Consider the following 12,753-nt stretch of genomic DNA (forward strand, 5'->3'; position numbering starts at 1 on the left):
GCCTCCGACAGTACACAAATAGTGAGAACACCCCTCATCGTCATCATCATCATCGTCGTCGTGCTGCTGTCAAACCCTCAATGGTTTCAAATGTGTGGCGGCCCTCACACTGATGATGTCTTATCGGCGGAAGTGGTCCCACTGTACAATATAAAATATTATATTATTTTCAATATAAATTGTCGTTATTCACAGCATGACACGGTAAGTTACGAAGGCTGGGGACACAACCACATAGTACGAATAGTATAAGTCATTCGATACAGTATACGACGTTTCTATGTGCATACTAAGCTCCAGGAATGCATCTGCTTCGTATATCGAGGAATTACTGCGTATATGTTTAATCTAAATGCGTATATTGCAATGCCCGATCCACAAGCACGAAGGAGACATCACAGCGGTACAACTCTGCAGCTCCTGTCGCGGTTGTCTGAGCTTGACCACCTGCACGTGACATTCTAGTCGCTGCTCTGCGTCGACATCAGAAGCAGCCGTACGGAAGATGAAAGAAAGCCCGCGCGCGCGTGTGTGTGTGGATGCATCGGCGACACCAAAAACCATCACGTTCACAGTCTCTCAACTCAATCCACTGCCACACGCACCATCACTCGAGACTGCAGATTCCTCAGCCAGTGGACACCACTCATCACCCCCCCACCGCCCACTCCCATTCATCTGCGCCGTGTGCGGAGGCATCATCATCCTCACCATCATCCTCACCACCATCCTCACCATCATCATCCTCGCCATCATCACCATCGTCATCATCGCCATTGCTTACCAGGCCCTAAGCTTGCGGTTGCGGCGCCGGCTGATCCGCAGCCACGTCGCTCACAAACATCACGTGGTCCTCGGGGGACTTGGAGTGCGCCTTGCTGAGGTGCAGCTTCACTGCGTGCCTGCTGCTGAACGATCTCCCGCACAGCTGGCACCGGCACGGCGCTCCGCACTCGGGCTCGTCACGAGGCCCGGCCGCCGCCGCCGCTGCTGTTGCTGCTACCGCCGCCACCGCCGCCGCCGCCGCCACCGATGGCGGCGGCGGTGACGGAGACGCGGCCTGCTGCGAACCCACCGCCAACCCCTCCGCGCCCGTCCTCTCCACCACGGCCATCTTGCTGAGGTCGCGCAAACCGAAGCCCAGGTGCGCCTCGGCGTGACCCACGTAGGCGGGCGGCGTGCGGAACTGCATGGCGCAGTCGCAGCAGTAGAACACGGGCCGCCCCGTGTCCATGTGCTTGAGGAACTTGGTGCCGCCCGTGCGCCGCAGCTGGTACTTGACGTTGGCCAGCCAGTGGCTGATGGTGCTCGCCGACAGCCCCGTGGCCCGCGCCACGTTCAGCCGCTCCTGCGGGCTGAGGTCCGAGATGACGTAGCGGCCATCCGCGGTCTGCCGGAGGCTCGCGGCGAACTGCGCCTGCAGCAGGAGGAGGTGGCGCGGGTTCCACGCCGACTGGCGGCCGGCCTTGCGCTGCTTTCCTGAAACGTCGGCGGAGGCGGCCGAGCCCCCCCCCGCCCCGCCGCTTAGGGGGCCCCGCTCGGCCTCGGCCGCGTCCTCGTCGGGGGCGCCTCCGCCGCAGGCGTCGCCGCCGTCGGACCTGTCGGAGGCCGCCACGCTCGATGTGGCGCTCGACGGGGGTGGGCGGCTTGGGCGTGAGGCGCCCGGCGAGGTTGCGCACCAGGTCCGAGATGTCGGAGAGCGCGTTCTCGCCGGCGGGCGACGCCGCCAGCATCAGGGGCATCGCGGCGACGCTGCCGCCCGCGCGGCACCGCTCCGCGGCCGCCGACGCCGGTTTGGACTTGGTCAGGTCCATGGGCTGGTCGCTCGATGGCTCCCCGCGGGCCGCGAAGGACGGGGCACGCTCGTCCCCGCCCGCGGCCCCGTCGGCGTGCCGGGCGTGCCCGAGCGACGCGGGGAGGGCCGTCGCCACCGCCGCCGCCGAGCGAGGTCTGTCGAGGGAGGAGCCGCCGAGGCGGTGTAGCCTGCTCAGCGGGTCGAGCAGCGCGGGCGACAGAGGCTTGGCCGCTTTGCCGAGGTGCGCGTTCATGACCGACTGCAGCGCGCTCAGCGGGTTCACGAGGCAGGGCTCGCCCGAATGCTCCGTGATGATGGAGAGGCTGCTGAAACCGGGAGGTGTGCAGGAGGAGGAGGAGGAGGAAGAGGAGGAGAATGGCTTCTCATCCGCGCTCTTGCCATTCCGGGCTTCGCACGTTTTGTTCGCGCCACCCGTGGTTGCCACCGCCACCTCCGCCGCATTCGCCGCCGCCGTGCAGCTTCCGTCCCTGCGGCCCGCGCCCTGCGCGCCCTCCACCTTCAAGCACACGGCGCTCGCCTCCACGCCGGCCGGAGGAGAAGCTCCACGCGTCGCCTCGCTCTTAACCTCGATCGTCCTCTCCACTTTCACGTCTCGTAGTCGCTCAACGCCACCGCCAAGCCGCTGCGCCTCGCGCCCGTGCCTCTCGCGGGCGTCCCTGGCGCCCGCCCCCCTCCTCGCCTCGTGGCTCGCCTTCCTCCGGAGCTCCTGGCCAAGGTCCCACTTGACGTCGCGGCCGCCGAAGAGCTCCGCGCCCCTCGCGGCGGCGTGACCTTTGTCGTCTCGGGCCTCGCGCTTCCCGGCGACGACGCCGGCGGTCCTCGGCGGCGCGCCCTTCGACTCCGAGGCGTCCCTCGTCATCCGCGACGACGACGCGGCGGAGAAGGGGGAGGAGGACAAGGAGGGGGCGGAGGACGAGTTCACCTTCTCCGTCATCTTGCGCACGAGCTCCTCCATGGCGCGCACGTTGCTGGGCAGCGGCTGCACGGGCGGCGACGGCACGAGCGGCGGCACCTTGGCGCCGTGCGGCGACGCGGGCGGCGACGGGGTGGTCGCCGCCGACGACGAAGGCGACGACGACGACGACTCCACGTGGGAGCGCGACGGTGGCGGCGACGGCTGCTGCCGACGGTGATGATGGCGATGCTGCTGCCGCTGCTGCTGCTGGAGTTCGAGGTCATCGCGCGTGACGAGCTTGCTTGGAGCAACGCTCGGCGCGTGTGCGGGCCGTGCCACGTGGCCCGGCAGCTGGTACGCGGCGTGGATGCTCGGGTAGCCGCCCCAGCTCCCGCTGCCGTTCTGCGCCTTGCTGATGATGGACGCCACCGTGTGCTCCAGGGACTTGAGGATGTCCAGGCCTCCCTCCTTGGAGCTCTCGGAGAGGTCCTCCTCCTTCAGGTAGTCAAACTGGGAGGGGAGGTCCGCCTCCTGGTGCTTGGGCAAATCGGGCGACGGCGACGTCACTCCCTTCTCAGCCGCCGCCGCCGACGTCTCCCGCTTCTCCCGTTGTTCGCTCTTCTTGTCCTTGACGTTCGCCTTCTTGCCCTCGGCGGCCGCGTGGCGATCACCGTCCCTCGCCGACTGCCTCTCGACCTTCACTGCCGCGACGGCCGGAGGAGGCACGGCGCCGAGCTTGCTCGTCGCTCCGAGGTGCACGCTCTGCACCTTGTCGTCGGCCGCGTGCGCCTCGAAGTTCACCTGCTTGCTCTTCCTCGCCAGCAGCAGCGACGACGACGAGGAGGAGTTGGCGGGCGCGGTGAGCTTGATGAAGTGGCCCGTGGCCATCATGTGAGCCGTGAGCTGCTGCAGGGTGTCGTGCGAGCTTCCGCACTCCATGCACTTGAGGATGTGCGCTTTTTGCGACTCGAACTGCCACGAGTAGCTGGTGCCGTTCTGGTGATGGTGGTGGTGATGGGAGGAGGAGGTGGTGGTGGTGGTGTTGGCGGTGGTAGAGGAGGAGCGAGCCGGGCAGTTGGAACCCAGCACCTGCCCCTTGTGATTGCCCGACAGCTGGTCGGCTGGCGGCGTCGCGGCTGCGTCACTCACCGTCGACTCGGGAGAGCTGCACGCGCGCTCGGCCGCCGCCGCCACCACCGCCGCCGCCGTCGTCTCGAGGTGCGGCCGCTTCTTGGTGGCGTGGCACGGCTTGGCGGTGAGGGCCGCCATGGGCTCGCGCAGGGGCACCTTCTGGTAGTGCTTGGTGCGTATCATGTGCACGCTGAGGTCCTGCAGCGACTCGAATGCGTGGCCGCAGCAAAGGCAGCGGAGCACCTTCTGCGCCTCCTCCTTGCCCTCGATCTCCATGAGCGAGCGCTTGCGCGGCTTGGACCACGCCTGCCGGTTGCCCGAGCCGTCGGTTCCTCCTCCGTTTGCCGCGCGCATGCTCTCGTCGCGGTAGTGGCCCGTCTCGCTCATGTGCACCGTGAGGTCGACGAGGCGGTCGTACGCGGCGCTGCAGTCGCGGCAGCGGAACTTGCTGGCGCCCGTGAACACGGGGCTGTACAGCTTGCTGCTCTGGCGGTAGAGCTGCACGGAGCTGAAGAGGCCGCACTGCTGGTCGTGCGCGTACAGCGGCGACGGCGTCGAGGGGGACGTCGCCTGCTGCAGGCTCTTGGCCACGGCCGCGCGGTGCCAGTCGAAGTTGGCGCCCGCGCCGCCGCCGCCCCCGCCGCCGCCAGCGCCGTTGGGCTGAGCGTAGCTGAAGCTCCCCACCGTGGACCAATAGGAGCTCGAGAGGAAGTTGGCATAGGCAGCTTTCATCTGCGAGAGGCTGTCCTCGATCACGGACGGAGACACGGGGTCTTTCTTCTTGTCTTCCTCCTCCTCTTCCGCATTCGTCGTCGCCGCCGCCGCCGCCTCCTCCTCTTGTTTCGCCGCGCGTCTCCTGCCCGCCTTGTCCGAGTCCGTCTGCCCGTTGCTGCTGCTGCCCGAGCAGAAGTGGGGGGCCGACTTGGCGGGGGGGGCCCCGACACCGCCGTCAGCCGCCGCCGCTGCAGTCGTTTCCTTCTCCAGCGCAACCCCGCGATCGTCGTCAACGTCGCCATCATCATCGACCATCTCCTCCTCTTCCTCCTCCGCCTCATCCTCCATCTCACCACCACCACCGTCATCATCATCATCGTCATCATCATCAATGTCATTGCCGTTGCCACCGTTGGCATTGTTGCTGCTGCCGCTGTTGTTCATCTGGCTGCTGATGCCGTTCTTTGTCTTGTTGTTGCTGCTGCTGCTGCTGTTGCTGCTTCTGCTGCGGTGGTGATGGTGGTGGTGGTGGTTGTGGTTGTGGCTGTGGTTGTTCATGCCTTCATCGTCGTCGCCACCACCACCACCGCCGTCATCGTCGTCGTCAACATCGTTGTTGTTATCACCCTCGTCGTCACTGCCCTGGACAAGGTGGTGGTTGCCGTTGCTGTCGATATTGCCGCATCGATTGTCCCTCGTCTGCGTGAGCGCTCTGAGTGCAAGAGGTTCATGCTCCTGCTGCTGCTGCTGCTGCTCGAGTCCCTGGGAAGGACTCGGGATCCGAGGATCATCTTCACTCGCCTCTCCGGACTCCTCCTCATGCGCACAGTCTTCCGCAAATTCGTCGTCATCGATGTAAGCTGCGGTGGAGAGAGGTGGGGGGGGGGGGCAATGGGCAAGGAAGGTCGGGGGGGGGGGGATGACAGGGGGGGGGGGAGAATTGGGTTGTAGAGGAAAAGTGAGGAACGGTTGCATGGTGAGCTTTTTCAAGTTTAAAACGTAGGCCATTTGTGGCCAGTGCAAAGATTAATAAGAAAAATAACTTTAAAAACCTATAAAAAGCACTTTACACGTTCGTCAACAATACTGCGTGGCCTTAATAGAGAAAATTATATAATCACAGCAGAACGTTTCGAGTAATGGGCCTTCTTCAACGCACACAATTAATGTGTGCGTCATTAATGTTGACATCCAGCTACTTGCATGGCCTCGCCCAACAACAAACATGGGGAAATTCACTTTTGCTTCCCCATAAACCCCGCGCCGCGGTGAACCATCGCATTCGGGCCTCACGGCACGCGCGACGATGTCTTCTCCACCTCGCCATCCAAATCAACTCGAGCCTCCGGTAAATCACGTGGCTTACGTTCGTGGACATCCACCCACCACGCTGGATCCCTCCCCTCTCATCTATTTCATCTCCATCCAAATGAGCCCAAGCCTCAAAATCAAGCACGTGACGTACGTCCTTGGCCACTCCCATTCGGAACCCCTTCCCCTCTCCCCACCTACTGTGAAAACAGACACCGCTCACTGCAGCGGGGAGGCCATGAAGCAGCTTCTCTCTTCCCCCTTTCCTCATCTCCCCTGACCCACCGTTCTCCCGTTCCTCCGCTCCTTCTCCATCCCTTAGTATTATAACTTTGCTGTTTTGTGAGGTAAGGTACCACTGAGCTATATTGCTCTTTATCAGAATCAACCTGGCCACAAAATGATAGCTTATCGAAGTGGGCTTATCATGTGGAAATGTATACCGGCCAAATACTCTAACCGCATCTTGATTCTAAATGTGGAGGGGACAAATGGAGGACCGAGATGACAATCCACGCGACCACGGGGAAAACTTGCCAACTCCAAATATACAGCAGGCGTCAGGGTCGTGATCGAACCCACAAGCTCCTCCATAGCAGGTGAGGTCATAACATCTTGCCACCGTGGCGCCCTTTACCTTTCATCTGCCATTCCTTCTCGTTGTCTCGTCTACCTCTCCCCTCCATTGTCTACCCCCACCCATTGTCTCCTCCCCATTGTCTTTCCCCCCCATTGTCTCCCCCCTCCATTGTCTCCCCCCCCCCCCCCATTGTCTCCCCCACCACGCATTACATCGCTCACTCTGCTCCCCTTCCACGGGTAAACAAAACAAACAACAAGGTTTCATATTCTTGGTTCTTTCAGTAAAGTCACGTAGAATGGAAATAATAAAATATTTAATTTTTTTATTGTTTTATATAATAATTATTTTATTATTTCCCTTCTACGTGACTTTACCGAAAGAACCAAGAATATGAATCCCTGCAGTCACGAAAGCTTTAAATCAAGAAACAACAAGGTGTTGCCAGTCTTCCACTGCACAAGTTGAAGTTTAAAGAAGAAGAGTGGCAGCACCTACGAATGTGGAATGTAACAATCCGTGGACGACACGTGGTCAACTGCTGCCAATCACCCACGAAGTCGGCCGAACAGCTGGACAACAGCCATCCACGTGCGCACAGCCAACGCAACTGATTGGCTAACCCCCACCCCCACACATTGACTTAGAGCAATGGTTGCTATTCCAAACAGCAGTGGCCTGTGTATGCGACGCGGCGCACGAAAGAATAACGTTAACCCCATTTCAGAATGGCCTTCGTCGTCAATGTGATCGTCCTCATGAGATGCGTTCATCATCATGATTATGATCGCCGTTATCATCATCAGCGACCGAAACAGCATCAGCAGGGCTGTCGTCATGGCCATCAACATCGTGATTCGTCGTCGTCAAAACTCATTTCCTGAGAACTGCTCTTTGTGTTTACTCGGTTGTCCTTTCACCGCACCTCTGATTCACACGGTTGGCTTCGTGCGGTGCGAAAGAAGTTCAAAATGCATACACACACCAATAATCTTCATGGAGCTGTTCACTTTGATGTGAGTCTATGGTTCTCCGTGACTATGTTAGTCTCCACGTGAGTCTATACATATATAAGTTAATCTATGAGTAACTGCGAGTGCATGGTTTTATAAGTCTGCCGCTCCCAATGCGAGGCAACGATTATCCAAGGGAGCCTATATAGTAGGGTCGATATGGGAGCTTTTAGGTCCCTAATTGAGTCTACAAGTCCCTTTGTGAGTGAATACATCTATGAGAGTCTACAGGTCGCTATGTGAGTCTCTGGGTCCCGATGTAAGTCTTTAGGATCTTTTTATCAATCTACGAGTCTCTACGTTCGTCCAAAGATACCTGCGTATCTCCGAACGGGTCGTCTGAATACCCCAACACCGTCCCGTATCGAACCCTACCTCCATCATCACCTCTCCACCCACCACCCCCTACCTTCACCCCCCCCACATCCCATCACCCAGACCCGCCCCCCCCTCACCTCACCCCCACGCGCCGCACTCGGTTAGCAAATTCGTTACCGTCACAGTCGCGCGCACACGCAGCTAGGAACCATTTCGCCGGTGTCAAAGGCAATAACCTTGCCCATCTCCGGCGAGACGGGAGGACACGGGACACGCGGCTCCTCGGTGGCGCGGGACCGCTACAAGGGACCGACACGACCGGCAAGAGCATCCCATTGAGAGGGGGTGGGGGGGGTGGTGTTTGTTGGAGGGGGGTGGGAGCTGAGTGCTTTGGGTGATGGTGGCAGTTTCAGTTTGAGCCACGTGAAACCGAATGTGATGGGACTATGTTTGGGCTACTGCTTCTACTGGCTGCTACTGGCTAGCTGCTGCTGCTGCCGGTAGCGGAACGACATTGCCTGCTCGCTGACGCTGATAATGAACAAGTGTAAGGCACCGCGAGCGGTAGAGGATGGAGGAGGAGGTTAGGGGAGAGGCGAGGAGAGTTAACGTTTGATGTGTGGTTGATTATGTTTGTAGTGCGTGTGTACGTGTGTGTGTGCGGGCTGGGAGTGGAATGGGAGAGCAGTAGTGCGCTACGAACCCGGCCACCCGAGTTCGATTCCTGCCCATGGCCACCAACACCAGTGACTATTATCTGAACCTGTCCTGGGCCTCCTCGAGGTCGACTCAGCCTCACAAGAGTACCTAGTGGGATCTGTAAACATCGCCACTGGGGAGACAAAGGCGGCCGGGCGTGGTGCTGGCCACCCACCCCCTCGTGTGCCGTTCTGGCCTTCATAGGTGCTCGCTAACAACACTTGCCCCTACAGTCTGTTCAACGCTACACAGGGGATCTCATTCGTTGTCTCTGCGTGTGTGTGGTTCTGACAACACAACTCCCTCTCGTGTGCCGTGCCGACCGAAACAGGTACTTCTCGCTAACAGCACTTTCCCCAAGTCTGTTAAAGGGTACATTGGGTCGCTGTGTGAGTTACTCCATGTGTGCCTTGCCGCGTATGCGTAATTGTACGCTTGACTGCGTGTGCATGGTTCTCTGTGTGTGTGTATGTGTGCGAGCGTGTCCTTGCCCGCGTGTGTGTGTGTGGATATGCAGGTAATCTTTGTCCTGTGTGCAGTCTACATCGAATATTGGGGGCAGATGCTGTTACTGAGCGCGCATTTATGACGGAGTGGAGTACGAGGCAGTGGTGTGGTCAGAACCACGCCCGGCCGCTTGTATCTCTCGATCAGGTAATAATGTCAGGTTTAGTTGACCTCGTGGAGGGCCAAAACCGGTTTAAATATCACTGCCCACTGAATTTTGGTCGTGATCGGTAATCTAACTCAGATTGCTGGGTTCGTAGATAGCCAAGCGCCACCGCTCCCCACTCCGCTCCCCACTCCCATGTAGCCAACATTGACAGATGGTAGGGGGCAAGTGCCATTAGAGAGAACCTATGAAGGCTGGCACAGCACATGAGGGAGTGAGTGGCTAGCACCATGCCCGGCCGCTTTTGTTTCCCTAGTAGCGATGTTTACGCACCACTCCATGGGACTCATTTGAGACTGAATCGATCTAGGGGAGGCCCAGGATCGGTTTAGATAATCGTCACCGGTGTTGGCCATGAGCGGGAATCGAATTCGGGTCGCCGATTTTGTAACATAGCGCGCTAACCACTTCCCCCACTGCTCCCAAACACACGGACACACACACGCACACGGACACACACACACACGGACACACACATGCATGCGCACCTGCTGAACAGATGCGTGTGGGGTCTTTAGCTATTGCGCGATTCAAGCACCCTGGCAAACCATACCGCCCAATACAACCACCAACACCACCACCACCACCAACCACTCCGCTTCTCCCCCCCACTCCTCCCCCACCATCCACTCTATCCTCTGCCCTCGCCTCTCGCCTCCCCCTCCCCACCCTGGAGCACCATCGTCGTTCATAGCCTTGATCAAGGCAGGGTTATGTCTCGAGCGCTGACTCGCAGGGTGGCCGCTGGGGTCGGCCCAGGGGTCGACCAGCTGCGGCTCCGGAGCCGCATGCGGCTCTTTAAGGACCGCTGCTTCGCGATAAGGACCACCAGCTCGTATTCACCCACAGTGCGTTCGGGCTCATGAATTAGAGTCGTTTTTTTTGTTTTACCGAATTCGAAACGAAATGCCTCTTTTTGGTTATTTTGGTTGAAGACCCCTGGGGGGTTTAGACTCAAGGAGCCGTAGTGATGTTGACGCCGTTGGAGTTTTTGTCTTTGTGCTGCTGGCCACCCACCTCGTCGTGTGGCCACAGTGCCGGCCTTCACAGGTGCTACTCAACAAAACAGCACTTGCCCCAACAACCTGTTAAGGCTATACGGGGGATCTTTGCATTTGGTGGCGGTGTTGGGTATGGAGGGGGCGAGTTGACGGGGCGGAGGGAGGGGAGGGCAGAGTGGGGTAGGGGATGAGGGGGGGGGCACACAGTGGCTGTTGCGGTAAGTGATCGCCAGACCAGGCTCAAATCACCACTATTTCCAGAGGCGATAATGCACAATTTCGACTGGCGCCGGTCGCGTGATTTGGGCCGAGGAGCTGCGACCTGAGCGAAAGTGGCAGGAATCCGGTACCCGCGTGCGTGCCGCCTAATGGGTGACTGGCAGTCTTATTTCTGGCCCCGCGATTGCCTGCGCAGTCCACCGTCGCCGTCGCTCACGTCTCATCCGCCCCGACACCGCTGATCAAAGGCGCTCATTCGCCCCGCAGAGATTCCTCCACGTACGCGGACCACCCTCGTCCACGTCGCCCCGCGTGTTGTGTCTCTCTGTGCGTGCGTGAGAGTGTTAGTGTGCGTGTGTGTACGCGTGTGTGTGTGTGTACGTGTGTGTGTGTTTGTGTGCGTGGGGAGCGGCAGTGTAGGGGTTAGCGCGCTGCGCTACGGACCTGGCGAGTTCGATTCCCGCTCACGGCCAAAATCAGTGAATATTATCTGAACCAGTCCTGGGCCTCCCATAGGTCGACTCAGCCTCAAATGAGGACCTGGTGCGATGTGTAAACATCGCCACTGGGAAGACAAATGCGGCCGGGCGTGGTACTGGCCACCCATCGCTCGTGTGCCGTTCTGGCCTTCATAGGCGCTATTTTCAAGAGGATCCTGCCACGGGATATTTGGGCAATTCCAAGTTAATGAGTGTTTTGATATTTTATTTTAAAAGAAACGCATGCAAATTAGAGGCTGTTTAAAATATATGTGATACTTATGATATATTTAGATGTATAGGTACATACAATCCCCATTTAAGAACGAAAACTAGCATTGGCAATATATAAAGAGCAGAAAACTATTCAGGGAAATTCTGGGCTGTTTGAGATGAAGTCACGGGCCATCTGAATATGAAGTCACGGGCAGCGTGAGATGATGTCATGGGCAGCGTGAGATGAAGTTACGGGCCAAGTGAGATGGAGTCACGGGCAGCGTGAGATGTAGTCGCTAGCCGTGTGTTCTGCCCGCAACGCCCGTAGGCTTCCCCTTCCCCCCTGATTTAAAATGTGGCCTGCTCAAACGACCTCGCGTTTGCACCCTCCTCCAGTATTGACGCATTCTGCATAGATAACTAATAGTGTATCTTGCTCCCTTCTCTCCGTCGTTGGGAGGGGCTGGGGGCAGCGGGGGGTGGGTGGTCGCGATGTGGGGAGAGGCGACGGAGGGGGGCGGTAGGGGAAGCATGGGGAGCGAGGTTTCGAATGGGGAATGGCCTGCTCTCGTCAGGCCTGGAGGTGGCAATGCATCAGACGCCGTTAATAAATGGCGAATTTAGATAAAAATAAAGGCAATAGAGCAGAGTAATTCTGATGGCAAAACACAAGCCATTAAGTTTGTGCATTATCTTTTAATTTAATCTCGAATGATTTACAATCCATCAGCTCGGGCTTAGACCATGTCCAATTACTTTCTGCAGTGTGATTGACAAGCCGGGTGATTTATTACGCTAATAAAAACGGATGTGTGCGTCGCCTACCAAGCATGGGGAGGATATGGGGGTGGAGGGGTGGAGGTGGATTGGCGGGGGGGTAGGTTGGCGAAGAGGAATGGTAGAATGTTATCCGGGTCTCTTTGCACACACCAGCGTGGTATAATTGTTGTACAACCGCACACGTTTTTTTGTATTGAGCGTGTTTCATTACGGGCTCGGCACGGGTTGGCGAGCGATGATATATCGAACGTGAAATTAACGGCGACAATTGCATCGCGGGGAAAGCTAATGCCGGAGTCTCGACGCGTGTTTTACAGGAGGGTCCTGCCAAAGCTGTCTTAGCACTTCGGTTCGTGCTTTTGCTTTGTCGCTTCGTGTGGACGGAGGAGGGTATGGGAAAGCCTGGAGAAAACCCAGCCGAACGGTGGGAGATAAACTTAAAAAAAACACTATTTTTTTTTATTTTATTTCACCAGGTAATGCTCACTAAGCTCTATAGCAAATTTTGAGAAACCGACCTGGCCACAAATGATGATCGCTCAACGAAGTGGCTTATCATGGGAAGATTTATAGCAGCCAAATACTCGAAACAGCATGTTGATTCTAAACGTGGAGGGAAATTCCGGAGGGCCCAGATAAATATCCACGTGACCATTGAGAGTGACAGAGAGACACGCAAACTCCAAATATACAGGAGTCAGGGTCAGGATGGAACCCACGACCTCCTGTATACCAGGAAAGGTAGTTCACATTTCGCCACCACAGCACTGCCAGCCTCCTGTACACAGCTCGCAGTTCCCACGCCTGTAGCACATGGCGTGCGCGTGTCTACGCCTGCACGTGTGTGTACGTATGAGCGTGTGTGCGTGGGGAGCGGTGGCGCAGTGGTTAGCGCGCTGCGCTACGAA

General features: G+C 58.2%; 1 protein-coding gene across 1 annotated transcript in view; it reads right to left on the reverse strand.

Annotated features, from left to right (window-relative positions):
• Window positions 1-790: 790 nt before the first annotated feature.
• The window catches only part of LOC144936718 (teashirt homolog 3-like), a 65,695-nt gene continuing 53,732 nt past the window's right edge, over window positions 791-12,753 (reverse strand). Inside the window, 2 exon segments of the mRNA XM_078863852.1 lie at window positions 791-1,636; window positions 1,638-5,416. Of these exon segments, the coding sequence (XP_078719978.1) occupies window positions 791-1,636; window positions 1,638-5,416 (4,625 nt within the window).

The sequence above is a fragment of the Lampetra fluviatilis genome, chromosome 17 (genome assembly GCF_964198595.1).
Source record: "Lampetra fluviatilis chromosome 17, kcLamFluv1.1, whole genome shotgun sequence".
In the NCBI taxonomy this organism is placed as follows: Eukaryota; Metazoa; Chordata; class Hyperoartia; order Petromyzontiformes; family Petromyzontidae; genus Lampetra; species Lampetra fluviatilis.